Here is a 25125-nt window from a genome sequence, read left to right as displayed (position 1 = left end):
TTTTTTTACATGATTGTGTGTTTCAAACATTTTTTATATTCATAATATCTACTAGACCCTTGTTCGGACATATTTCTGTAAGTTACAGGTCTACAATTTAAAAAAACAGTGGAACAATTTTGGTACAGAAATCTAGACCTCAGTGTAACGCTCAGGTGGTTAAACAAATTTAAAAGCATAAATAAGGTAAAGCCCCAAAGGTTTCAAAAACAATATCAGACATACATATGTCAATTGACACAATATTTAGTACTATTTATCTCTATTTAAGTATTCTTTACATAACTAATTACTCATCAAAAAAAATGAAAGAAACAACAGCATAGATGCAAATAAATGCTTCCAATAAAAAATGTCCACAAAACCCCATCAGAACTTTCAACCAGCAGCTGATCCCAAGGAAAGCACACACATAAAGAATCATAAAGATTTATGATTTTCTAAACATAATCTCCTTCTCCATGCATTACCATTGTGCAATGTAATTTTGAAATAAATATTATGCGTTGGATTCCATTTATCCTTTATTTAGAGAAGGTTACTATATAAATAATAACTGCGGATTGTTTGCCAGGAAGTATTGCACTTTTGTTGTATGTTTCTTTGTTTATACGTTTGCTTTTTTATAAACTTTTTGTGTTAGGTTGTTTAATACTTAGACCACTGGAAGTTTTATATACACATACAACCACAGATAAGAAAAAAATCCAATTGAATATGCATTAAAAATAGTTAACTTGGAGGACCTTTCACCTATTTTTGAATGAATTTCATTTAGCTACGTGAAAGTGAGATTTAATTAGTGTGAGGAACTGCGCCATAACTCACTGCTAAGAAAAACACACAAAACTTGATTGTAGTTAATCAGTATGTGAGCTGCCCTTGGCATCATGCGCATATATATCACTTACCAATCTGCCATTAGGAACTTCCAGGTGCTTCATTTTACCAGGCATTCCTCAAATATTATCTGCAAAGTCTCTCATTTCTGAAGTGTAAATGGGACTTGATGAAAATAGCACCACCCAGCCCTATCAGTCCCAGCATCCTCAAAAGCCCCACTACCTCTTTCCATCAAAGCCACAGGAAGTGTTGTTATAGAAACTGTACCACAGCAGGAAGTCTTGTATTCAGATGAAGAAATACAATTCCTTTTTTTTATGAATACTCTTTTCATGACGTGTAACACAAGCTTTCTTTTAATAAGTCTGCTTTGTGAACAGCAGGTGGTCCTACTAAGTATTGTTCAAGTCACTTCCTTACTAGAAAGACATAAACCTTATAGATGGGTACAGCATAAGATATTATTTTATTAAAATAAAGATCAGTTTTTATGTTTTAATGTCATTGATTTCCTATTTATCAAGTCCAATAATTGGAGACAAAAAGCTTGCCCTTTATAACAATCAGCCATGAAAACCCTGATGATGATCAGTTTACTAATCTGGAGAAAACAATAATAACCATGTGCTTACAGAGGTTTCTCCATTAATAAACTTTACCGCAGATAATTCTGACACATCTGTGAAAAAAAGCAAAACTCCCCACCATATAGTGAGCTAATTCACCACAAAAATATACTGTATGAGTAAATGGACATGTTGGTTCATAAATGCACTTCATCAGATAACATGGTATGGTATAATACACCCCACAATGACAAACTTTCCCCATAGTCACGCATTGGTTGCTCTTACAAGAATTGAAGAAATATCTATAAATATAATCATTCTATACCTTTTGGTAAATAAAGCTGTCCTATATGTGTGACATCACAGGCTATAAATAGGAAGGTTGAGTAGGGGGTTCCATAGATATCAGTTATGCTTTAGAGGAAGCTCAGGCTTTGTGCAGCCTCTTCTATAATGTTTATGGATGTAAAAAGGGAAGCAGAGGCACCCTTATTAAGGAGGGAACGCAGCCAGCCCACCTAGAGTATGGAGAGAGGGCACTTTGTATTATATAATATGTCTATGGTTTTCTGCTCTCTTCTGAACACGAGATGTTCTTTTTGCAGTTAACTTTTTTTGCAATCCATATGACAGAAGGTGATATAGGTCAATGTGTAAACTCCTGCAACCCTCTTGGCTTTCCCATCTACATTTTATATATTTGCACAGATGAGGGAAAGTACTGTGGGTATACCCATATACAGAGGACACATGGCAAAACCTATATGCCCTGATTGGCTTGCAGATCTCCAGATCAAGCCACATACACATATTTGTCATAGGCCAAAGTTGAATGTGACTATTAATGTGAACTGTATGGTCTGCCCAACACCCCTCCACACACTTCAGAGTGTAATGGAAAAAGTGCCACATGCTGCATTCAACAGTTACTCCTGTTGGTTGCCATATAACTATAGGAATTTTCTTTTTTAATCCTCTGAAATGTTTAAAAAATATTTTTGTCATTTCCTCTGATTTTTTAAAGTTCTCCAAGGCTGGAGAGAATACACTTTCATCAGTGAAGCTGGCTGATCCAGCAAACCTGGAATGGATTTCCTAAAAGTCAGCCTTGGAGAGCTTTAATAAATCAGGCACAATAGATGATTAATGGTAGTGTGGCTGCATGGTGACATCAATGGGCTGCTTCTATCCAAATTATGTCATCCCAGCAACAAAGGTCCAAAATTGGACAGTGCAGCTCTGTCCTGTCAAACCCTCAACTCGAGTCTTGGTTTATTACGTTTTTTAACCTCCCTGGCGGTATGCATACTAAGTATTTTTAAATGTAAAAGCGGTACATTTAAAAATACTTAGTATTTTAAATTTTCCACCTGGTCCTGCCTCCTAGCCGCACGATCCCACCCCCCCAGACACACAATCGCGAGCAGATGCCTGGCCGGCAACTGCTTCCCCTGACCTCTCGTCCCCAACATTCACATGCAAGGGACACAGATACCAGCCAGGCATCGCCAGGTTACACAGATGCCTGGCTGGCATTGCCAGGGGAAAAAGATGCCAGGACGTCGCGGGCACCACTGGAGGACACCGCGGACACTGCTTACCAGGTAAGCTGTTTAAAATCCCTGGCAATTCCATCCCGAGTGTGGCTCAGGGTTACCGTTTTTGGTATGGTTAATTCACCCTGAGCCACACTCGGGATTACTGCTAAGCAGGTTAAATAAGTATTTTTTTATGTGTGTGTTAGCGGTGTAGTACCGCACAGTAAAGTATGTAACAAGTGTTAGTTTGCTGCGGCGCAGTGGTTGTTCTACAAATACCACCGACACTGTATATACACATACTGCTGACACTAAAGACTGACTATACTCATACTGCTGATACCACATACTAAAAATACACATATCACCAACACCAGAGACCTACACATCCTGTCAATACCAAAAGCCAACAATACACTGACCACGAGAATCCATCTATTTACTGTTGTGCAGTAAAATTATAATTAACAAAATTGGTAATCAGTAAGTGTAGTAAAACTAGCTAAATAAAAAAAAATCTCAGATAATATATTGAATCAAACTTTTCAACTTCCTAGGTTACAGTATACTGAGTAATATAGTGTTGCCAGCAACTGGGTCAGTCCCAAAGTGTCAAAAGTAGCACCACCAAATCTTCTGTTAAGCTATTCACTTCCTCTGGAAATCATTTCTACATGTCATTAGCCAACCACCAACCCGTTGAGTCTTTTCTCTACAATCTTGAAACTTTACTATAGAAAATGTGGTCTATAAACCTGTTTTTTTCTGAAAGAAATGTAACCTAAATTGACAACATATTTTTCCTGTTACAGGGCTTTCCCTGATTCATCAAATCAGTACTCTATGGTTGCAAAATACGAAGTCATATTTTTATTTCTATTTTTGTTTCTTAAGAATATTTAGATTCCTCATCCAACTGCATGAACTGATTTATTTTTTATTAACTTTTGCAAAGGAGTACTGTAAACCCCTTCCCAGTTCAGCAACAAATCAGTCGGGTAATGGGTATGATATATTTGGGTTGGATTTGCCACTAAGAACAGTACATGTCCGGAGACACTAGTGGCTGCAGAGGTACATGGCTAGCACAGTGTCCTATTTAGCACAGACAGGACAGCTTTAAGCGGTCAAGTGCTTTTTTTTCCTTTGGCATGACACTCCATGCTTACCCATAACACTTGACAATAAACTATCACTGGCTGCAAGTTCCAGATCTTTCTACTCAGCATGGTGGCTAGAGACTGCTAAGCTAAGGTTAGGACACATTCTGTTTTAGTGCCACACTGACATCATGAAGTATGATTTATGATGACATCTGTCTAAATGTATGCAGCCTTTATAATGAAATCTATCATTCCTAAATTATTTAAAGAATAAACTCTATAAATGTACATTTCAGGCAGCCACAGCTCTGTCCATTTGCTTGAGTTTAGGGCTTAGACTTTTTGTTCCCTATAGGTTCCTATGATGTAAATCAGGCCCTCTATATAAATATATATTTTTATATATTTGTAAAAAATCATGATTTTAAAAATGTCTCTCTAAGGGCCAGTCTTTGCTAATGCTAGCATTAGAGGAAGTAATGAATTTTGTGTGGAATAGTTATGTCACCTTTTTCTTTGTTTGAGTTTATTATTCGTGTAGCATATTAAAAAGAACTATTCATTTCAACCTGCACTCAGAGAAAAAAGTAGGGTACCATTGTAGACCATTGTAGATTGTTCTTAAAAGTTCTAGTTTCTAGACAATAGTGCTTATCCTAATGTTTCAGTACTTTCAGAGTCACTGCCTTAAGTTATGTATGAATATCAGGCATCCTGACTTTACACGGTGTTCAGCGCTTTAAATTTTAGTGTCTCAGAAACCATTGTTTTCAGACAAAGCCAAGAAAGTAACATTTGTGGTAGAGGTTTTGGATTTTGATTCCAGCCTGCCCACTTATGACATTGAGGATGAGTAGCCATGCACGAGTCATTTGTTTTTCTGACTGTTAGAATCAAGGAGACCACATACTTTTCCACATAAATGGTTATTCTTCTTGTGCTGTGTTATTTACATTTAGTTGTAAATGATGCTTAGTGACAGGTTTCTTTAGTATTACATTCATAATTCGTGATGAATGTTATTGTTGGAATAATCTTTGTTTACTCTAGAAACTAATAGAGAAAATATACATGCCAAATAAGTTATTACTAATCTATAAAAAATACTAAGTCTGTTTATAAAGCAATGAACCTGATAGTCACTGAAACATTCATAGATGGAGAATCTCCAGATCCATGTGTTTTAATGGCAGAAATTGATTCTTCACCAGACAATGTTTCAATGAATGTCAGATTTACGGATTTATATGTAGACCCCTAGGATGGTAAAAATGTGATGCTTTATTTGTGACCAGTATAAACATGTTAGGGTCAATGCAGATCATTTATTCTTTTCTTACTAGTTATCTAGTTTTGCTGTTGCTCTGTTGCTTTGAGGTGTATGTTCTTTATTAAATTCCTTGGGGAGGCACAGCAAACATTTCTCAAACATAAATAATATTATAGTGGTTTTGGTGGTTCTTTATTGGTTTATTTTAGATCAAGTGTATTTTGTGGCCATGACAGAGGGTCTTTTAACTAAATGTCAAAGAGTTAGTAAAGTTTGGGAATCGTCAAGTATCACTAAAGCAAGTGCTGTGTAAATCCATGATTATAAGGAAATAGTGACTATGGGGAATCTGATGAGGGACAATCCCAGTTCCAAGACCATTCTTCCAATGTCAATTGGGAATCATAAATGATCCCGAATGGAGTTTTTTCTAACTGTGAAAAGTAAGGTTTAATAAATACGTTGTTTGGGTTCTGATGATTAGAACTGTAAACAAAATATTACTTCAGATTCATAATAATACTTTAGTGATCTCACTAAACAAATACTGATATATGCTGTATTTACAGTTTGTAAAATGTCAATGATGGACTGCAGGAATTTAGTATAAACCTCAGATGTTTTATGTTTTTCTTAATTTTATCAAATAAACAGGGCTTAAAAACATTATTGTAACTTCTTCAATTTTTTCTATCCATGTCCAAAATTATTTTTTTTTAATGAAAGAAATCCTCATACTCTCATCTATTGGCTCTTATTAACCAGAGGTGAAATTTAGCCCAAATTTACATTTATTTGATTATCTTCCACTGTGGTCCCTGCTTTGAAAGACAGAAACACAAGTGCCTAAGCCATCTCTATGCTACATTACACTGACGAAAAAAGCACTGTAATATAAAAAAAACTACTAACTTGGATTCCATCAAAAGAGTAGATATTTTTTTTACCTGGCTTTCAGGCTAATGCAAAGTTAAGGAGTAAACGTTGCACATATAAACACAAATTGCATTTTTCCCCTTCTCCATACAGCATGTGACATGTGACCTGGAAGGTACCCCAAAACCTTTTGCCTAACAAAAAAGAATGACATGTTGTGAAACTGTCTTGTTTAGATTATGAGGCTAAAGCAAAAACATATAATCAAGGGCAAATTAATACTTCCCCTCTTGTGTCAACCTCCAACCTACTCCAGTCAACTATTTACCCTTTGTAACACATAACACATATCCCCCGTTCAGTCGTCAAGATCCTTGTTACTGGCTGGTACTACCTGCCAGGGTGGATTGATGAATGGCAGCAATAGACCACTATAGTCAAGTCAGATTTTCATTTGAGCCAAGCATACCCGTTCATCTTGGGTGACATTATTATCTAACGTGAATACAAAGCTTTACTTTACAGTAAGTGTTATTGACAGGGATTATTTACCTTAACCCATACAAACTTAAATAAAACTGAGGTTATGGTAAAACAGATTCTTCATCCAGGGAATACCTATGTAAACTTCATGTCAATCAGTGTATGATATTGTGAGTGCAACTTATTCCATTTTTTTTAAATATAAGTACGTACCATTTTCTTTTCTTTTTCTTCCTTAACAGCATTAGGGCACTACATTCTCCTACACTAAATGGCACTCGCACATCAATAATGAAGTACAGTAAATCCAGTGCAGTAAAACATGTATGAAGGCATGCTTCCTAAGAGGTGTGTAAATGACAAGTTGGGCTTACAGGAAATGGGCAAAAAGACACACATGAAACATCTCTGTATTCAATAAATATTAATCAAATGTATTGTTATTATTAAACTAGTGCAAGTACTTGAACATTACCGAGTATCAGCCAGTTGCCAACATATATACAGTAGCACTTTGAGACTGGTCATTGAGTCCAGAAAGGACTGGGACGAAGCTGAGGTCCGTGTATAGGGGGCTGCAACAGGCTGATGCCAAGTAACATTCAAGTACTTGCACTAGTTTATCTAAAACAATACATTTGAATAATAATTATTGAATACAGAGCTGTTTCATGTGTGTTTTTTACATCTTGAGTACTGCAATAATGTTTTGCAGAGAAATATTTAAAACCTTTTATGTGTTTGTTTTGTGCACAGGAAACTAAATGTCCAAAAACTGCCATTTTATGTTTTTCTGCCTCACCTTTGACTGACGTTAACCCAACAACCCAACTGAAAGTATAATTCTGGCCATGACAGTTTGGCACTAGTCTTCAACATGATTACAGATGACCCAGATTCATAATTCATGAAATTGCAAACCTCAGAATGTGCCCAACATCTGTCCTTCAAAAGTTAAGTGTTTCACTGTAATATTTGTATGACTTAAAATTAGGAGAATGTACATTCACTCACCAACTTCCCAAACATTTGCTTACACAAAATACAAAAGCTCCCCTAGTTTCACATGAGGATAGTGATTTTACCAGAAATTTAGTATTTCCAAGCTTTCTTTTTTTCAAAACATAGCATGTCCCATCACTCCCAACCACACCCACTTCCCCCCAAAAAATACAAGCCTATTAAACAATACATGTATCAGCTTCTTTGGGGGATTTCTTCAAAAATCAAGGGTCCCCCCATGGGCTAAGGCATATGTGGGCAGGTATACACATAGCAAGGGGGTTAACATTTCCATATTTTGTGTGCCAGGCTTGCATTTTTTGGGGTGGCAAAAGGTCACGCTTTTTTTATTTACAAAAAACTCTACACATCCTCTAAGCATGTTGTTTACAGCATTTGTGTAATTTCAGTGTTACCCTCTATAACACCTTCTCCCACTAAATGTTATTTTTCTATTTTTTTTTCTTCTTTCCCCCATCCTACATGGTACTACCTGGCTCCCTATGACACTTTAAACAGCAGTTTGCCTTGTCAGTGGTTAAGGAAAAACGTACACCATACCTGGCATCCTATAGACCCCAGTGGAGTTCATCAGAAAATGTTACATGGGCAAGTTTGCCCATTACTCCATGATGCCATGTACACAACTTATCATGAATTGGACATTAAAATAAGCTTGTAAAATGAAACATTTAATAAGTGTATATGTTACTAAACAGAAATAAGAAGCTTGCCATTGCTGGCCTACCTCTGAAAATTCTAGATGTCTGGGTTCAGTAATTTTTGAGTCACTGAAGCTGGCACAAGCTTTGAAGTTAGAGGGACATCAGAAAATCTGCATACATATTTCAGGTAAGTAGCTTTAAAATTTAGAATTAGAAAAGGAACCAGTCATACTGTGTAAGCTATACATACTGGAATGCAGATCTCACTGGTAAAATTGGTATTAGGGACTGAGCTATGTGTACTGAAGTACAGATCTTATTAGCAACTCAGGTACTGGGAAAAGACTTGTATTTCTAGAACAGGTTTTATTGGCCACATGGGTACTAAGAAGTGAGTAGTGTGCACAGGAGTACAGATCTGTTGACATGGTCTCTGTTCCTGCCCTTTTCTTCCTGAGTACATACTTTTTTTCCTAATATTTACTGTCTATGTAAGACATTCGACTTTCTGTTTATGTTGACAATTTGTGGCTTCCTGTATATTTCATTTAAATATTACTGTAAATTACATGTCAGTACCATCTTTCTTCTAACATTTGAAATCAGTAAAATATGAATGATGTCTGATTTGTCTGGAGGTATGTAGAAGCATTTTTACCTCTCTCTTCTCCAATGAGCGGTTAATGTAGAAAGATTTAGAAGTTCGAAATTTATTTCTCAGGGTAGACAGTCGGCTTTTGGTATTTCTGGCTTCCCAAAAAGAAAATTCAAGGAACTGAAGAGAACGCTAAACATGAAAAAAATAAATAAATGGTTATAATAATAAGGTTAGTATATAGAATCTTTGCAACATGTTTAGATTATCTTAAAAAATATATATAAGACTCTTCTCGTGTAGTGTTAATTTTTGTCACTAAAGATATCCTTCATGATCCTATTGTTCTATTACTATGGCAGATAGAGCTTCACAGGCTAAGAAGAAAGTCATGAGGATGGGACAAGCAAGTTTTGGCACTATCACTAGGTGTGAAGGTTTCGGCTGTGAGGCCCATCAGTTAGCTGAAAGCACCTCTAGGTTCCTGCAATTTATACCTGAAGCTTATCATAATCATATTTAACCTCTGTTTCTGAAATAAGGGCCTTAGATAAAAGTCCTTGTACAATAAATTCTACCATCAGAAATACAACAATGGAAACTGACCATATAGCTGCTTTTGAATATTGTGAAGGCCAATGTACAGAGTCATCAAAAAGAGACACTCGGTGGCCATTGCTCCCCCCAAAGGAAAACAGTGTGAAAAAGATAAAAGTGTTAGCTTTATTCTTAACTATACTTAATGAAATGTCACTGCAAGATTTGTTGCTATTGAGAATAAAACCAGTTTTAATTTGTTTTTCTTCACTGGAGCAGTTCCTGCACTTCTGATAGATTTCAGGATCCAAGTCTGGATTCACTATTTGGGTAAACTGTGCACATTTCCTCTAGGATGTATTAGCTCATTAACATAAAACATTTGAATGGAGTGTAACATGACAATTAGGGGGTGTTCTACATGATATTATAACCCTTAGTCCTCATTGAATGGAAAAGAAAGTTACTGAAAGTTATTCAATGATGCATATGTAACAATGTCTTGACATGCAGGTTCCTTTCTGAATAGAGCTGCAACAGAAATTTTAGGCCGCATACCATCATACAGAAACAAGAATCACAACAATGTTGCTGTGCCACATCAGTCTGAAGACAAAAAGTTGTGGCTAGAGTTGGCCTTTAAGCTGTAAGGTAAACTATATTCCAGTTATTTGAATGAGAATGACCACTGAAACAGTGATATAGTAAACAAAAATGGATAAAAGAAAATAATGAGATCCCAGATGGTACATGTTTTATTGGTCATGACAGCTGAATTCCTGCAACATTACCAAGAGTTTAACTGTTTGTTGATTCAAACTTTTTGCCCAGATCTTTCATGTATTGTGTCCTTGTGGTCACTAAACCAACACTTATGTATACATTTTGCTGGTTATGTCATAGAATTCTTTAAAGCTAATTAATAAGGCACTAGAGATAAATAGCAAGTAAATGTAAACTCAATTACATCACCCAGATACATTTAGCTTTGAAATTCTTTTTTTTTTTTTTTTTAAGATACACTAATGTCTATGATCAGGTTAAAGGCTAAAACTTTTATTTATTTCAGCAGAGCACATCCAGCTGAAGCTCTCATACTTCCTGTGACAGGTAAACAGAGTCCAAGCAGATTGTCCAATATTTGTTCAGGAAAGTTGCTATGACAACTCTCTACTCCATATCTCACGTCAGTGCAAGACACCAAGGCCCTCAGTCATCTCTTGGTGACGGTCCTCGATGATCTGGCACTCATGGTAACCGACCTTCATTGACAGGACATTTCTATACTACGAGGGAGGATGCAGAGGTTGTGTACTAAAGTCCCAAAGCCTGGATTGCAAACTATGCATACAATTCATGTGGAATTTCTCCTATGACTCTAATTATAGATCAATATTTATAATGAACTGTTTTCAGTTCTGCAGGAAAGAATGTATCTTATCCATGCTATGAACCGGAGAGACTGTATAATATGCTGTTTTGTGTACACATTCTTACAACTCAGAGATAACTTTCACATTTCTATGTTAATTATTTGGTTACCATCTGCATGTGTTTTTGGTGCGAAATACAGAGAAAAAGAAAAGAATTTCTGATGTAGTAAGTTGGTAATTTTGACATTTATCAAACAGTTTTAGTGGTAATATAACTGACCAAAAGTAAGAAAAGTTCATTTTAGGGTCCATATACTTTAAATTATATCTAAAGCAAAAAAATATAAATTTTGATAGAAAAAGAAGAATGTTAAAACCACTAATATTTCTTTTTTTTAACATCTGTGCCCTATACGGGAGATTTGTTTTTACTTTCTCTCACATCACACAGCATTAAGTGAGATAAACTGTAGTAGTTTTTACTTCACTACTGCATATGTTTCCACTCTGTACATAAATCTAAACACGTGTGACATGCAATGAATTATAACAGGTGGGCAGTGTCTGTGTCATTACAAATCTTATAGGCTTTTCCAAAATTCTATTTATCATAAGGATAAAACATGGATGAAGGTCTACAAAATATCTCCAAGAAGTAAAAGGGTATTTATGTTAGGTAGGAGTGTTGAAGAATGAATGATGGTCTGATTGATTTAAAATAGATTTTTATATATATAGTTACCCTGTATCCCCCAAAATAAGACTTATGTCTTATATTAATTTTTTTTCCAAAAAATGCACTAGGGCTTAGTTTCAGGGGATGTCTTATTTTATTCATGAACGACAACTGGCATTAAATATTCTTGAACAAAAAAATCAACATTTATTCAAATATAGTCATATCATCTGCTGTAACATCATCATAACTCTCCAAACCCTGAATTCCATCTTGAAATTCTTGTGACTCTATTTCCTTTAGAGCCATTGGCCCTAATTTCTCATGTCTAGCAGTAGTGCTTTCTTTAAATGAGCATCTCTTGTCCATGTATTTATATATATATTGTGACAGATAATCTATAGCTAAGACTGCACTGTTATAATAATTTAAGAATAATTATTCAAATTCAAGTCGTGACTGCTTCTTTGAATTAAATTGTTTTAATAGATGCTCAAGGGAAAACCTCCACTTTTCTTGTTTTCAGTTTTTAGAAATCAGTCCCTATGTGGTATTCACTAATCACACTTGTCAAATGATTATTAGCATATAAATGTCCCAAGAGAACTGTAAGAAAGTATTCTAATTTATTATAAACAAAAGAAGCATCAATATTCTATTAGGTAGACTCTGTGCTTTGTGATTTTGTGTTAGTGATTTGCAGTTTAGAGTTATCCTTTACTGTCAATATTAGAGGGCACAGTATCAGCACCAGTATTGAACCTGAAAAATAAAACAGCTATTTAGATTATTTTGATACCTTACTTTTCTTTTAAGAGGATATTAAAGGTACACTACCATCCAAATTTAAAATGAAATCTTGAAATTCATACAGGGTACACAAACTACATACCCAGTGCTTCTGCCCAAACAAATCTATAACACCAGGCAATCCCAATATATTTTCCTGAACCCCTTTCTTTGTATATATTGGCAAAAAAATGGAGTTAAAAATACTTTTAATGCTAGCCCTTATATACAGCAAGCTTGATATATCATAATTCATGTGATGTAACTTCTCCATAGTCACCAATGAGATTCAAGCTTGTATTTAAAGTTACTGTATGCTCCTGAAAAAATGAATGAAAGTAATGCTAGATAAGGTATCCAATTCTTCCATTCTCAATCTTAACTATAACCCTGGACCAATAAAAGTAATGATGGATTTTGGTACCTTTACACTATACTGAACTAAAGCATGCCTAATGTTACCTAGTCCATGAGCTACTGCAACGTTACCTTGTCCATGTGTTACTGCAACCATGGACCAAAAAAAGTAATGAAGGATTTTGGTGGCTATACACTATACTGAACTAAATCATATCTAAAGTTACCTTGTCCATGCTTTACTGCAACAGCAGACCATTAAAAGTAATGCTAGATTTTGATTAGCGGGTAACATAAAATGTCCAAACCTCTCTGGCCAAATATATATGTGATGTATCTTTCTGTATATTGGTAGCAGGTATCATAATGTACATCATTTTAAATTTATGAGTTTTATTAGACGGGTCTAAGTCTGGTCCGACAAAAGTAATGTTGGTTGTTGATAGTGTGCACCATAGGGTACCTACACTTGCCTGGCCCAAGCTCCACTGCAACTCTGATCCAATAAAGTAGCAGGCACCATATGATCCCTGATTTTACCTTGTCCAAGCTCCACTGCATCACTGGTCTATTAAACCTATTGTAGGACCTTGACAGCAGACGTAATAACAGAGTGGTGAATCAGAGTGGGGTTATGTTACAGAAAAGGCAGGAGCAGACAACTTTTGAAAGGTTGTCAAAGTGTCTGAAGCTTGAACCAAAAGGGGTAAACCTGTATGCAACAGACATCAGAAAGCAGTCCCATACACATGCCAGGAGCTCTTTGAAATCTAGCTACAGTGAACTGAACAATTTACACTGCTTCTTAGCATCAGTGTAAAATTCAGCTTGCAATAGTACAAGCATTACATTAGCAAACAATATTAAACAGAATAAAAATGTTGTCCAATAAAATTTTACCAACATGGCAGATCACTTATATAGCAACTGTGGCTAAATAAATGTTCGTCTGAAAATTTATTTTAGTTTACAATTATAATTTTGCCATATATTGATGTCTTAAAAAATAATTCAAAGACACTAATAAACAAAAAATGTAAATTATATACAAATTTGGGTAATGCACTGCAAACATGCTTTCGTAACAACCAAAACAGTTAAAGAGATCATTTTTAGTTGTCTGATATGGGTTAGTAAGCTGCATACAACTTTTTCACTTCACTCTGTTCTATTAATCAGGCCATTTGTAATCTGAAATTATTACTACTGAATGCAGAACAGTCTAGTGGTAATTACTACTCCTTAACAGTGCATACCACTTTGTTTGGAGTTGCTAAACACAAATGAAATGGAGTGAGCAAAAAAAAAAATCAGTAGGTTTTACCTTTCTCTCTGGCTCTGAGTACATCCTGAGAGGTGGCGTGTGCAGGAGCTGGAGGAGGAGGAAGAGAAGGTGAGCATCAGGACAGGAGCTGACACAAGTTAAAGAGAGACTTTTGAACTATGGAAAAAATCCCCACAGATGCTGACGTCTGTTAGAATCGTGCAACCTCTTTCTCCGTCAGTAAAGTAAACAACACAGTGATTATGGAAAGAAAGTACATTGGACCAAAACAAGCAGCTAGCACGGCCTGATGCAGCGAGAATCGCCAAGTGACCAGTTAGTGCTCACCTTAAGGGTACAGCAGCCTGATACAAGTAGTAATCATCCCTATGTGGGATGTGTGCACCATAGGGTACCTACATTTGTAAATGTGTGCCTATTCATAAATCAAGTAGTATATGTATTCAATAAAATAAGTTTATGTTTGATTATCTATTGGAAATTTGCAATTACTGCACCATGAATAATATCCATGCTCTTTGCAGGTTACTACAGGGGAAATTCAGTCAAACACAAAAAAACTGCACAGACTATTATGACATACCTAAGCAGCATGAAAGGCTTTCTGAATCTGGCTACAATGCATTAGGATTAAAGGTAACCTGTTTGAAATGCGCAGTACATTTTAAGTGTTCTTGGGTGTCATTAAATTGCTGGCAGAATGAAGTACTTGGTTATACTTTTTAATGACAACTATGGAAACGTGGAGACTGATGTTACAGACTTAGTTTTTGGGTAATAGTTTTTTACGAACAATTGCATAACAATAAATATTGTACACAAAAGGATGCCCAAGAAAGATGGGAAGTTAACAAGATCCAATTTCCACAAAGCTGTATAAACTTGTGGGTCACCTCCTTCAATACGAGTCACTAGCATGCAGCATAAATATATCATTGCTCAGTACTTGAATTGGTAAACCTGAATTACAGCCTAATGGTATGTATTGATGCATCCATGCCCAGTTCTAAAAGTCAAAAGGAGCCCATCCCAATTTTAGAGAAATCTGTAGATAAAGTGGTTTGTCACACCAAGTGTACGTTCTGAGGTTAAGATTGGCAAACAACTATCACTAATAAAGGTGGTCCCTGTGGACGATGACAATCCGCCATTTCATTTTCATTTTTTGTGGATAAGATTAGCAAAGGAATGAACAGTAACAATGCTAATAGCCCCTGCAAAATCTTCTCAAAATCGATCATTTTGAGTTGTCATGAGAAGATCCTGCAAAAAGGACACCTGTTACAGGGACAATGCAATGAGATGATTTTTTTTGCACTTTGAAGAAATAAACATTTAGAGGCTAATGAAAGGCGCAAAAGAACAGTTTTCAATGGTTAAAGAATGCTTTTTTACAGAGTTGTATATATTTGCCTGAAAAAGGGATGAGATGGATTTGGATCTGAAACAAAGACAGTCTCTTCTAATCAGTGAAGTTTTGGAGGTATGTTCCCATACAAATCCATAAAAATGACAAAAAAAATAAACACTTTTAGCAGGTAAATTGAAGGTCACAAAGAAGTCAGCTGAAGGTCAAATGTTTTAGTCAATGATTTGTAAATGACCTTGGAAGCATCTTAAACTGATGTTTAACCAATGCAATTAGCAATATCCAAAAGCCTCAACATTTAAAGTTATTAGTGAAGAAAGGGGAACACCCTTAAGAAACTCCAATATCCAAAAGCCAATTGACTTACAGTAGGTGCTTGGAGTAGTGTGGTGAAATGCAATTGGGCTGTATAGGAGGATTGTAGGTTGTGTTTACACCAGTACAAACCCCTGGCATCAATTACTTAAAAAATGTGTTTTTTTTAATATAGATGGAGGTATAAAAATGAGGGAAAGGGGACAAAAAAAGTTAAATTAGAAGTAAACTTGCTGGTGAGTGGTGAGCTTCGGCCATAATCAGCAGGTAAGCACAGCATACTTGCAGATTATAGTACATACCGACTACCTTCTTTGTGTCCCCCAACAATGATATGTCCAGGATTGCCCATTACCACCATCTCCACTGACCAATCTTCCAGGTCCACCTCAATCCTCTTCAGTCATTGGCTAGCTACTGATGACATAACTCCTGCAAGATGCCAACATCTAGGTCTATTCTCAGTAGTGCCAAGAATAGAGCGGAGCTCTACACACCATGTAACGTGAGGAGTAAACAACGAAAAAGTTTTGTGACAAACAAGACATTACATATCTCTTACGCCAAAAACTCTTGTTGACTTTTTGTTCTAATGAGTTTACTTCCACTTTAAAATGTATGCAAACACAAACAATGAACGTCTCCTTTCTCTTTGGCCCATCTATAAAATCTCTAAAAAATGTTTTATTATATCTCTTCAACAGTGGCATAGCTACAGACCTATGCGACCCAATGTGGAATCTGAACCCGAGCCCTCCACTGTAATTCATGTACTCACAACACAGCTCAGACTCTTCTTCCATAGCCCCAAGTGAAACACATCTTTAGAGCATACCCTTCTTTGTGCAGCCCCCTTATTTTAGGAAGTGATGTATAGTACCCTGCTGGCATCTCTCATCAGCCACCAAGATCTGCCTGAAGAAGCACAGAATCAAAGGCCTTGATTTATTAAAGTTCTCCAAGGCTGGAGAGAATACACTTTCATCAGTGAAGCTGGGTTAGCCAGCAAACCTGGGTTGGATCTGGTCCAGGATTGAAAACATTTGCTAACAAATAGCTAATGACTTTTAGGAAATCCATTCCAGGTTTGCTGGATCACCCAGCTTCACTGGTGTATTCTCTCTCTACAAAAGTGTATTCTCTCCAGCCTTGGAGAACTTTAGTAAATCAGGGTCAAAGTGTCAATGTCATTAAGTCTAAAATGATGTGATAAAAAATTAAGATTCGTCTTTAATAATCCTTACTCAATGAAACAGAAATATTTTATATTAAATATAGGCAGGCCATGTGCTGTATAAACTTTATTGAAGCATTGTCATGCAAGCTATCATCAGGGAATTTGTTTTATTTTTCACATTATTGCTTGGTGAAATATGGAGCACAGACTGTGCTTCTAACTGGTCACCTGCTTGCTCATTCCTGATCACCAAGTTCTAATTATTCCATCCTCTTGTGCTAGAATATTCTGGTTCATTGTGGATCTTTCAAATAACCTAATGTCTAATCTGTGCCCTGCTGATGTTTATTGATGGTCAATGAAAAATGAAAAAGCTCACAGAAAGAGAACCTGTCACAATTAGGTTTAAGTAATATTCTAATCTAGTGTTTCTCAACTGTTTTAACATGGGGGATCTCCTAAAGAAGTAGATTTCAGGTCTTAGGGAACCCCTGTTATAATTACTATATCCACAGTTTACAGTACATTGGTTTGGTGATCACTGGGAAGAATGCATCTTACATTGCTGGCCAGTGGGAAAAATGTCAAAAAGATCACGGATGTCAGTGGTACCTGACCTAAGAGTCGCAGAGCAGTTTTTCTCAGCCAGTGTTCCATGGAACCCTAGGATTCCTCCAGAGGTTGCTTGGGGTCCTTTGAACAATCAGAACATTGACCAATGATTATCTTTAAGGGTGACATTCTTCACACTGGTCAGCATTGTAGAAGACATTCTAAATATTAAGCACCACACCATCGTACTGAGAGCTGTGAATATAGTAAATATAGCGGAAATTTCCCTATAAGATCTAAAAGGTATTTAATTGGTTCAGCCATGTTAAAAAGATCAAGAAAGGCTGCTCTAGTAGGAACAGACCCTCATGGTGGAACAGAAAGGAAAGGTGACTTTGGTGTTCTGCTGGGCAGGGGACCTAACATTTCCCCTTTATGGACAATGCACAAGATTAGGTTTTGCACTTTATTTCTATTCTTTGGTCGAAGCAACTTTTGTTTATTATATGAGCTTTTGTGGTTGTTCTGTCATACTTCTCCAAATTTGTGTTCTCTCATTTCTTCCCCAACAGGGAATGCTTTGTTTCATGTCACTCTTCATTTGCAAATGGTTTTCATATTAGCATTTGAAAAGCGTGCAAAACACAAAAAATGAAGTTAATCCCAAATCTAAATCCAATAAACAAATTCTCATGGAAATATATCAGAATAGTCAAATGGTTTTCTAAAGAAGAGTCACGCCCTGCCATGGCAGTGGGGAGGAGGACTGAAGCAATGCTTCCTTTACAGACAAAAGAAGTGTGGAAAGTGGTTGTCATAGCATCAGGAAATAAAACAATGTCCCAAACACAAGCTGAATGCAGCCTGTCCTCCTCTACAGAGTGCTGAGAAGAGTCAGATACAGGTAATAAGACCCTAGAAACGTGGTGACACCGTATGGACCTTCACTGCAGACACATTCCAAGATGTCCCCGCTCTGTGTCACTGATGATTGTCATTGTGGTGATTAGCATTCTGTCACGTTCACAGTAAGTGCATACATAACACCAGGGTAATACTGTACACACTTCACTAGACAAACTCACCCTTTCAATTTAGTGTCACTGTTGTGAATATATAATACTGCTGTACTATAACATAACGGGAATATAAATATTCAGGTAAGATATTCATATCATTTAGCTTCAGCAACCCAACAAAAATGAGCCAAGGTTTACTTACAAGCAATTAATATGAAGATTAAGTAGATGTGAACTCCAACTAAATGACCTTTAGCTTACTAAAGCATTGTATATCATAAATAAATGTCATGATATAATACTTGTTTTCTCATGCAGCATCATGGCCAGTTCCTGTCTACACAAATGTAACTCCAGCAATGGCGGCATGGCATTTCTCAGGATGGTTTCCTAATAATGACATAAGTAAACAATGCCCATAAAGGGCTCTATTTATAAAACAGGGAATCAGACATTGTCTGAAACATTCCCTTGTCAGAATCTTCCAAATCCATGTGTTTCAGTGGCAGTAGTTGATTCCCACCCGGGAATGTCTGAGGGAATGTCAAATTCTCTGTTTTTTAAATAGAGACCAAAGTGTTGAAATGGCTACCTGTAAACACCATTAGAAGTATGTATAACAGGGTAACAATTTAAGAAAGGAACTGGGGACTTTCTTTTCTTTCCAGTTTGCTTCTCATTTGTACATGGAATGATTGGCTTCTTGTTCTGCTTCTTCCTCTCACATTCCAGTTCTGCAGTACAAAGACTACAAAAGGCTGATGTCTGTCATAGTTAGGGTCTTACACTGCTTTAACTTAAAACCAATTTAGTGTCGAATTAGTAAAAAAATATTTATTTTTGTCTTTTATATCTCCCAGCATGTTAAAGTTGATATATATATTTTCTCTCATTTGGTGCTAATGTTGTATAATGCAGACATGTAATGGATGTTTTTAAACCTAGTACAAGCTAAAACTGAACATAATCAACTGTATGTAACTGTATTTTTTAGGAAGTATATTACTTTTATTACTCACTTGTTTATTTTTATACAGCATCCTCTTCCTGTGAGCCCAGGATTTACCCCAGCCTGTTATTGGATAGGTAAAGGAGAAGCAGCACAGTGATTAGCTCTCTGTCACTCTGCACATGGACTGTATGGCCTCTTGTAATGCTCCTTCCTCTTCCGGTATATTATATTATAGGGTCACTTTAGTCCAAAATAGCATTTAGCAAAGTTCTCCTTTAAAAGTGATTATAGAGATGATTTATGTTTGTGATCTATGCATATACCAAAGCTAAAAGGTTGTTAAACTCATGAAAGGTTCTTGTAAGTTAGATCTTTTTTTGGATAATCTATTATGCTATTGGAGATTCTACCTGGAGGCAGAATTGGCCTTGTGTAAAAAGGAAACATCAAATCAAATTCATACACCTGACAAAGTACTTCAATGCCTCAAATCAATAAATATGACTTATTCTACCTCAATTACAGCACCAATATTAAAAACTGCAGCTACAATGTAAAATGCTCATGGAAATCAATAGAAGGTATTTATTGATCTGACTTTCAGGGCTTAATATACAAAACAGGGAAGTTGATATTCCCTTAAACATTCCCTTGTGTGAATTAATAAATGCCATTAAAACATGTGGACCTGGAAGATTCCCACAAGGGAATGTTTGAGGGAATGGCTGACCCCCTGTTTTATAAATTGAGCCCTTAATGTTACCCACAAAAAATTACACATTACTCTGACTTTTGTTGCAGCTTTTGATTTTCTACTAAACATACCATGATCCAATGTGGATGAGCCAGTTCATGTATTTCTGACTGTCAAACAGAAGCTGGCACAATGGCGATGCAGAAACACTTTAGTGTGCGTGACTGTCACCAACGATCCATCACAGCACTTGGGTACCATTCAGCAAGACGAGAATTTCTTACGGGCTTTGAAGGTACATTTATAGCATATTCACACTCATTGCCAAGGGATCTATTTAGAAAGATGTGAATCTGACATTTACTAAAATATTCCCTGGTGGAGAATCAATTACTAAGAGTTATTATTTCTCCACCCCGGAATGTTTCAGTGAATGCCAGATTCACTGCTTTATAAATAGACCCCAAAAACTAAAGTCACCAAACTTGGGTACAAAATTCATAGCAAGTGAGGGAGCACAAATATGTTTGTCAGTTCTGACAAGTTGATGAGATCTGCAATCACCATAGATGTCAGATGTGGGTAGCCTCTAGGAAATTATCTTAGCTGCCCAAACAGCACAAAGGAATGTAGACAAAAAGTAATGTCTATATCTAAGTTACAGAGTACAACTGAGAAAAAAGACTCTTCATTTAAGATTCATTGGCATGAGTGGTTGTCACCTGTAGACACCATTTACCTAAATTTTTGGGATTAGTCATCTAACATTCCGTCAGATGTGTGACTACAGATAACCTTGCAAGTATACAGCAGACCAAACTGGAAATAAGCCTTGAAATATATGCAAGAAATACAGCTTACCTGCCCAGCAGTTCAATTTTCACCCAGATAGAGCGGTAGACTTCCAGGCAAATACACTTCCCAAAATCTGCTTGGGTCATACTGATATGCAGCCCATATATTCCTTAATTTATTTCCAATGTAATTGTAATTGTAGACTCCTCTTACTTTCACTCTGCCAGAGAAAATCAGAAGCATAGAGATGCATCAGAACACAATCATGCAACATGATGATGTTGTTCCATCCAGAAACATACATCATAAGCCTGAAGAATCATATTATGTAGGGTAAAACTCAAATTAAAATCAATTGGGTTCATTTTCTGACTTTAGCACAGTTCAGTGTTCTCTAGATAATACTGACAGTTCACTAATTGATCCCACCTAGAGTTGGCCAAGCTCTCTGACAGTAGTTAAATAATAATAATATCTGAATAATATCTGATTCCTTGTTCTAGATGGAGTGATCAAATGGTGGGACCTGGACACTGGACATTTGTCTCAGTCAGCCTCTGAACATTCAGGAATGATCACCAATCTGTTGTACTGGGCAGACACAAAGCTCATTTTTTCATCTTCCAATGATGGTACACTTATTGTATGGACTTCAGGTGCAGTAATTGTGGATAAAATCATGGTAATTATAACTCCACTCACTGCTATCTCTATAAATTGATGCATACATGTTAAATATTAGAAAACTATACAGGTAATAAGACCCTATATGATAGCTATATGATATCACATCCTTCTGTGTTTTGTTTTTTTTTCAGCTAGGAAGTGCAATCTTTAGCATGGCTATAAATTTTCGCCGCCATTTGTTAGTGTGTGGATTTAAAAAGCGCCTTACAATCTACCCGCTAGATGAGCAGAAAACCTGTGGGCATGTGATCAACCTAAAGAAGAGCTTCTCTGACCATCAACATACAGACATTGTATCATGTATTGTGTCATTAGACAGTCAGATCTACACAGCAGGGTATGTACAACTGACAAGCAGAAAATGTAATGTGACAAGTTTTATTGTGACTGTGTATTTTCCATTTTTTCTCTGGCTTTAATACTTTACAAACTTGCATGTCTTTGTTTTTAATATGGTATTGCATGTAGAGATTTATAGATTAGAGGAAGCTCCCAGTGGCTCAGTGCAATTATTCTTTATTTTCAATGATTTTACTGGCTAATAGGGGTGATTTACTGAAGGAGTTGAGAAATATGTAAGCAGCTTAAGTAATAAAGTGAAGGTGTGCTCTATGTACCAATAATGTATGAAAACTGTGGTGTGTATGTGTAAATTTTAATTGCTCTATGTATTTGATATGGTGTTGAGAGAATACAGATTATTCACTTATCTGAATGTAACAAAAAATTCTCTCAATCAAAACCATAAATTTACATTATGATAAAACGTTAAAGCACAACATTTGAGCTTATCTGTGCCAATCCCTTTAGTTCCTGAAGAAAGAAGCTGCACAGAAACAGTTCTAAAAAAGCAAGTACACAATACACAGTATTACATTTATATACAATTACTGCAAGGCTATGGGTATTGCAGCCTGTGACCCTGCTGTGTCCGGGCATTGCTGAAATTCCTAAATTCCAGTTTAAAGTGAGACCCTTAGAGCAATAATGTCCTCTAAAATTGGCCCTTTGTAAAGCTTTTGCAAACTCATGTTATGTATCCGAGACTCATATTGTTGAGGTTTCAGCCTATAGTTTAGTTTGGTTTCTTTAAACCAAAATGGCAATTGATGGGGTCACAGTGTGTTAGTTTATTCTGTTTGCCCAGAAATCGTCTACACAGGATTCATGCAAGAAATTCCATTAGTGTTTATGAAAGATCATTGAAGCATATTCATTTTATATGGTCAAGTTGAACAATGATTGCTGTTTATTCTGAAGCTATCTCTATTCTTATACTTGAATATAAAGATATTAGGTGGGCTCTGTCTGACTTGCTGCAGCTTCCAACACACACTGTGAGATGATCACAGTGTGCAGTGAAATTGGACTAAGCAAGAGAAGCTTGTACAATGGGCCTGATTTATTTAAGCTCTCCAAGGCTAGAGGGGATACACTTTCATCAGTGAAGCTGTGTGATCCTGCAAACCTGGAATGGATTTCTTCAAAGTCATTTGCTATTTGTTAGCAAATGTTTTGAATCCTGGACCAGATCAATTCCAGGATTTCTGGATTACCTAGGCTCACTGATGAAAGTATATCCTCTCCAGCCTTGGAGAGCTTTAATAAATCAGGCCCAATGTACAAATGTTGAAGTCTGGAGAAGCAGTGCAAAGACCAGTGTTTATCAACCAGGATTCAGCCCTCGGGTTCCTCCAGTGTTTGCTAGGGGTTCCTAAAGCAATGAGCAATTGATACCTCCCATGTCAGGTATCATTGGTATCAATTATATTTTTGGCTATCCAAAAAGTTGAGATATATATTGTAGATATAGTAATTAAAGCCCGGATTCCCTAAGATCTCAATAATATTTCACGGGTTCCCCCATGTGAATGCATTTAAAGTTAACAAAATGTTCTAATAAATATTCCAGGAAGTGTTCTACTGAAACAGTTACCGATTTCCCAGATGTCTCATTAGCAAACAACAACAAAAACAACAACATGCATAGTTGCATGTTTAATTAGGGAAGCATATTTATTTAGAATTATTACATTGTAAGCTTACCTAACGTACCTAGCAGTTACCATTTGACATTAAAGTATTTATCTGTCTGTTTTCAAGGTATGACAGAAAGTTTTTGATATTTGACACATATCAGACACCAGAAAAGATTTGTCTTAAGGTTGTACAATGTAACTCCCGTGCTCATGATGCAGGAATCACTCACCTCCTTCTCATCCGTGAGCGGGAGTGCACAAGGTAAGTGCATATACATAATGTCATGTAAGATGATTTCTAACTATACCAAACAAAGCTGTATCATCAGTTGTTTAATATTTGAATACTTGTCTCTATGCCATTACTCTTACCCAAATATTCTTGCCAGGTTCTTGACAGGGTCTTTTGACCGTACAGTTGGGGTTTGGTCACAAGATGGTCAGATAATCCAAAAGCTCCGCCAGTTTACAGCTGAAATCACTGGTATGTGTTATGTGGCAGCAGTGAAGGCGGTGTGGATTACCAGTTGCAGCAGTAGCCCACTTGTTTTGGACCCACGATCTGGAGATGTTGTAAGTTATATTGTCTTTACTTTTGTTATAAATAAAGCAGTTACACTGGTAACTGGAAAAGCTGTTATAGAAAGCAGATACTTTGTGCATTATGTCAGGTCCAAGTTCACAATAAAACACAAATCATTTCATCTTATAATGATTTTGTGGCAGACTTTCAACAATATAGTTATTTTCAACAATAAAGTGGACCCCCTCATGTGCCCCATAAAGTATTAGCAAAGATTGAATTACAAGCTTTGCTAATTGCAGGCCTTAAGGTTTGTGTCAGTAGGTGGGTGTGTTGGACCTCTGCAAACAGACCACTGCTTCCACACAGAGACCAAGCATAATTTGTTAACCAAGCACATCTTTGTAGCAGTGGACTGTTCTTGTGCTGTAAATACTGTCCAAAAAACCCAATAAGACTTTGCACACTTTAAAGGTTGAAGATGACCTGTTGAATACTGTACGGGTCCAAGTCAGCAGGATACTCACCCCATAAATGGTGTGCCTATGATGGTGTTAGCTCACAGAAGTGGGTTTGATGATGTTGAAAATTGTTAAACCTAAAAAAGGGCTTTAGGGAAATAAATGAGTTGCTGCCCACAACAACCACTCAGATTGCATCTGGTGTTTTTCCAATCCTTTCAGAAATTGCTATATAAAAGATTAAAGACCCTTTAACAAACTGCTATACAGTAATGCACATTTTCAATATGAATATTTTAATTATATTTCATAGGTCGGTGTTCTCAGATGAAACAGATCTCCTAATCATGGGAACAGAAAATGGGGACATTTATTTGTGGGAGTTTGATGACTCTATCTCAGGTCCAGTTCCTGAAGACAGTTCAGATGTGGATGAGAACCAACATCTCATGAAGGTTATCCCATATTTTATGTTGTCAGCATCTGTTTGTAAACTTAATATTTACATGTTTCTACTGTATCCCTTGAAAGTGGGGTTTGTGGATGGAATGAATTTAAGTACATATATCTGCATATAGATTGCATGAGGTGAACTCCAAATGTTTGTCTGAAAAGATCTTTTATTTGGAGAAGGTATCACA

At 36.4% G+C, this 25125-nt stretch overlaps 2 protein-coding genes across 2 annotated transcripts in view; one reads left to right on the top strand and one right to left on the bottom strand.

Annotated features, from left to right (window-relative positions):
- RGS14 (regulator of G protein signaling 14) overlaps nt 1-20974 on the bottom strand; it is a gene marked incomplete in the record, with an annotated part of 59219 nt that extends 38245 nt beyond the window's left edge. Inside the window, 3 exon segments of the mRNA XM_072400996.1 lie at nt 9008-9136; nt 14001-14048; nt 20901-20974. Of these exon segments, the coding sequence (XP_072257097.1) occupies nt 9008-9136; nt 14001-14024 (153 nt within the window).
- LOC140322432 (p21-activated protein kinase-interacting protein 1-like) lies at nt 14497-24815 on the top strand. Its single transcript, XM_072398998.1, has 7 exons — nt 14497-14597; nt 20147-20334; nt 21338-21516; nt 21653-21858; nt 23625-23762; nt 23890-24073; nt 24798-24815. The coding sequence occupies exons 2-7, from the start codon at nt 20232-20234 to the stop codon at nt 24813-24815; spliced, it is 828 nt and encodes a 275-aa protein (XP_072255099.1). The 5' UTR covers nt 14497-14597; nt 20147-20231.
- Nucleotides 24816-25125: the final 310 nt, after the last annotated feature.

This window comes from Pyxicephalus adspersus, chromosome 2, assembly GCF_032062135.1.
Source record: "Pyxicephalus adspersus chromosome 2, UCB_Pads_2.0, whole genome shotgun sequence".
NCBI lineage: Eukaryota > Metazoa > Chordata > Amphibia > Anura > Pyxicephalidae > Pyxicephalus > Pyxicephalus adspersus.
The sequence above is the reverse complement of the archived record's forward strand: the minus strand, read 5'-3'. Positions and strand labels throughout refer to the sequence as shown.

Excerpts from the sequence above, each read along its gene's own strand:
- LOC140322432 (XM_072398998.1), top strand. The coding sequence starts at position 20,232 with ATGGCGATGCAGAAACACTTTAGTGTGCGTGACTGTCACCAACGATCC. Across the intron at positions 20,335-21,337 it reads ATTTCTTACGGGCTTTGAAG|ATGGAGTGATCAAATGGTGG; the intron begins GTACATTTATAG and ends TCCTTGTTCTAG. Across the intron at positions 21,517-21,652 it reads TAATTGTGGATAAAATCATG|CTAGGAAGTGCAATCTTTAG; the intron begins GTAATTATAACT and ends TTTTTTTTTCAG.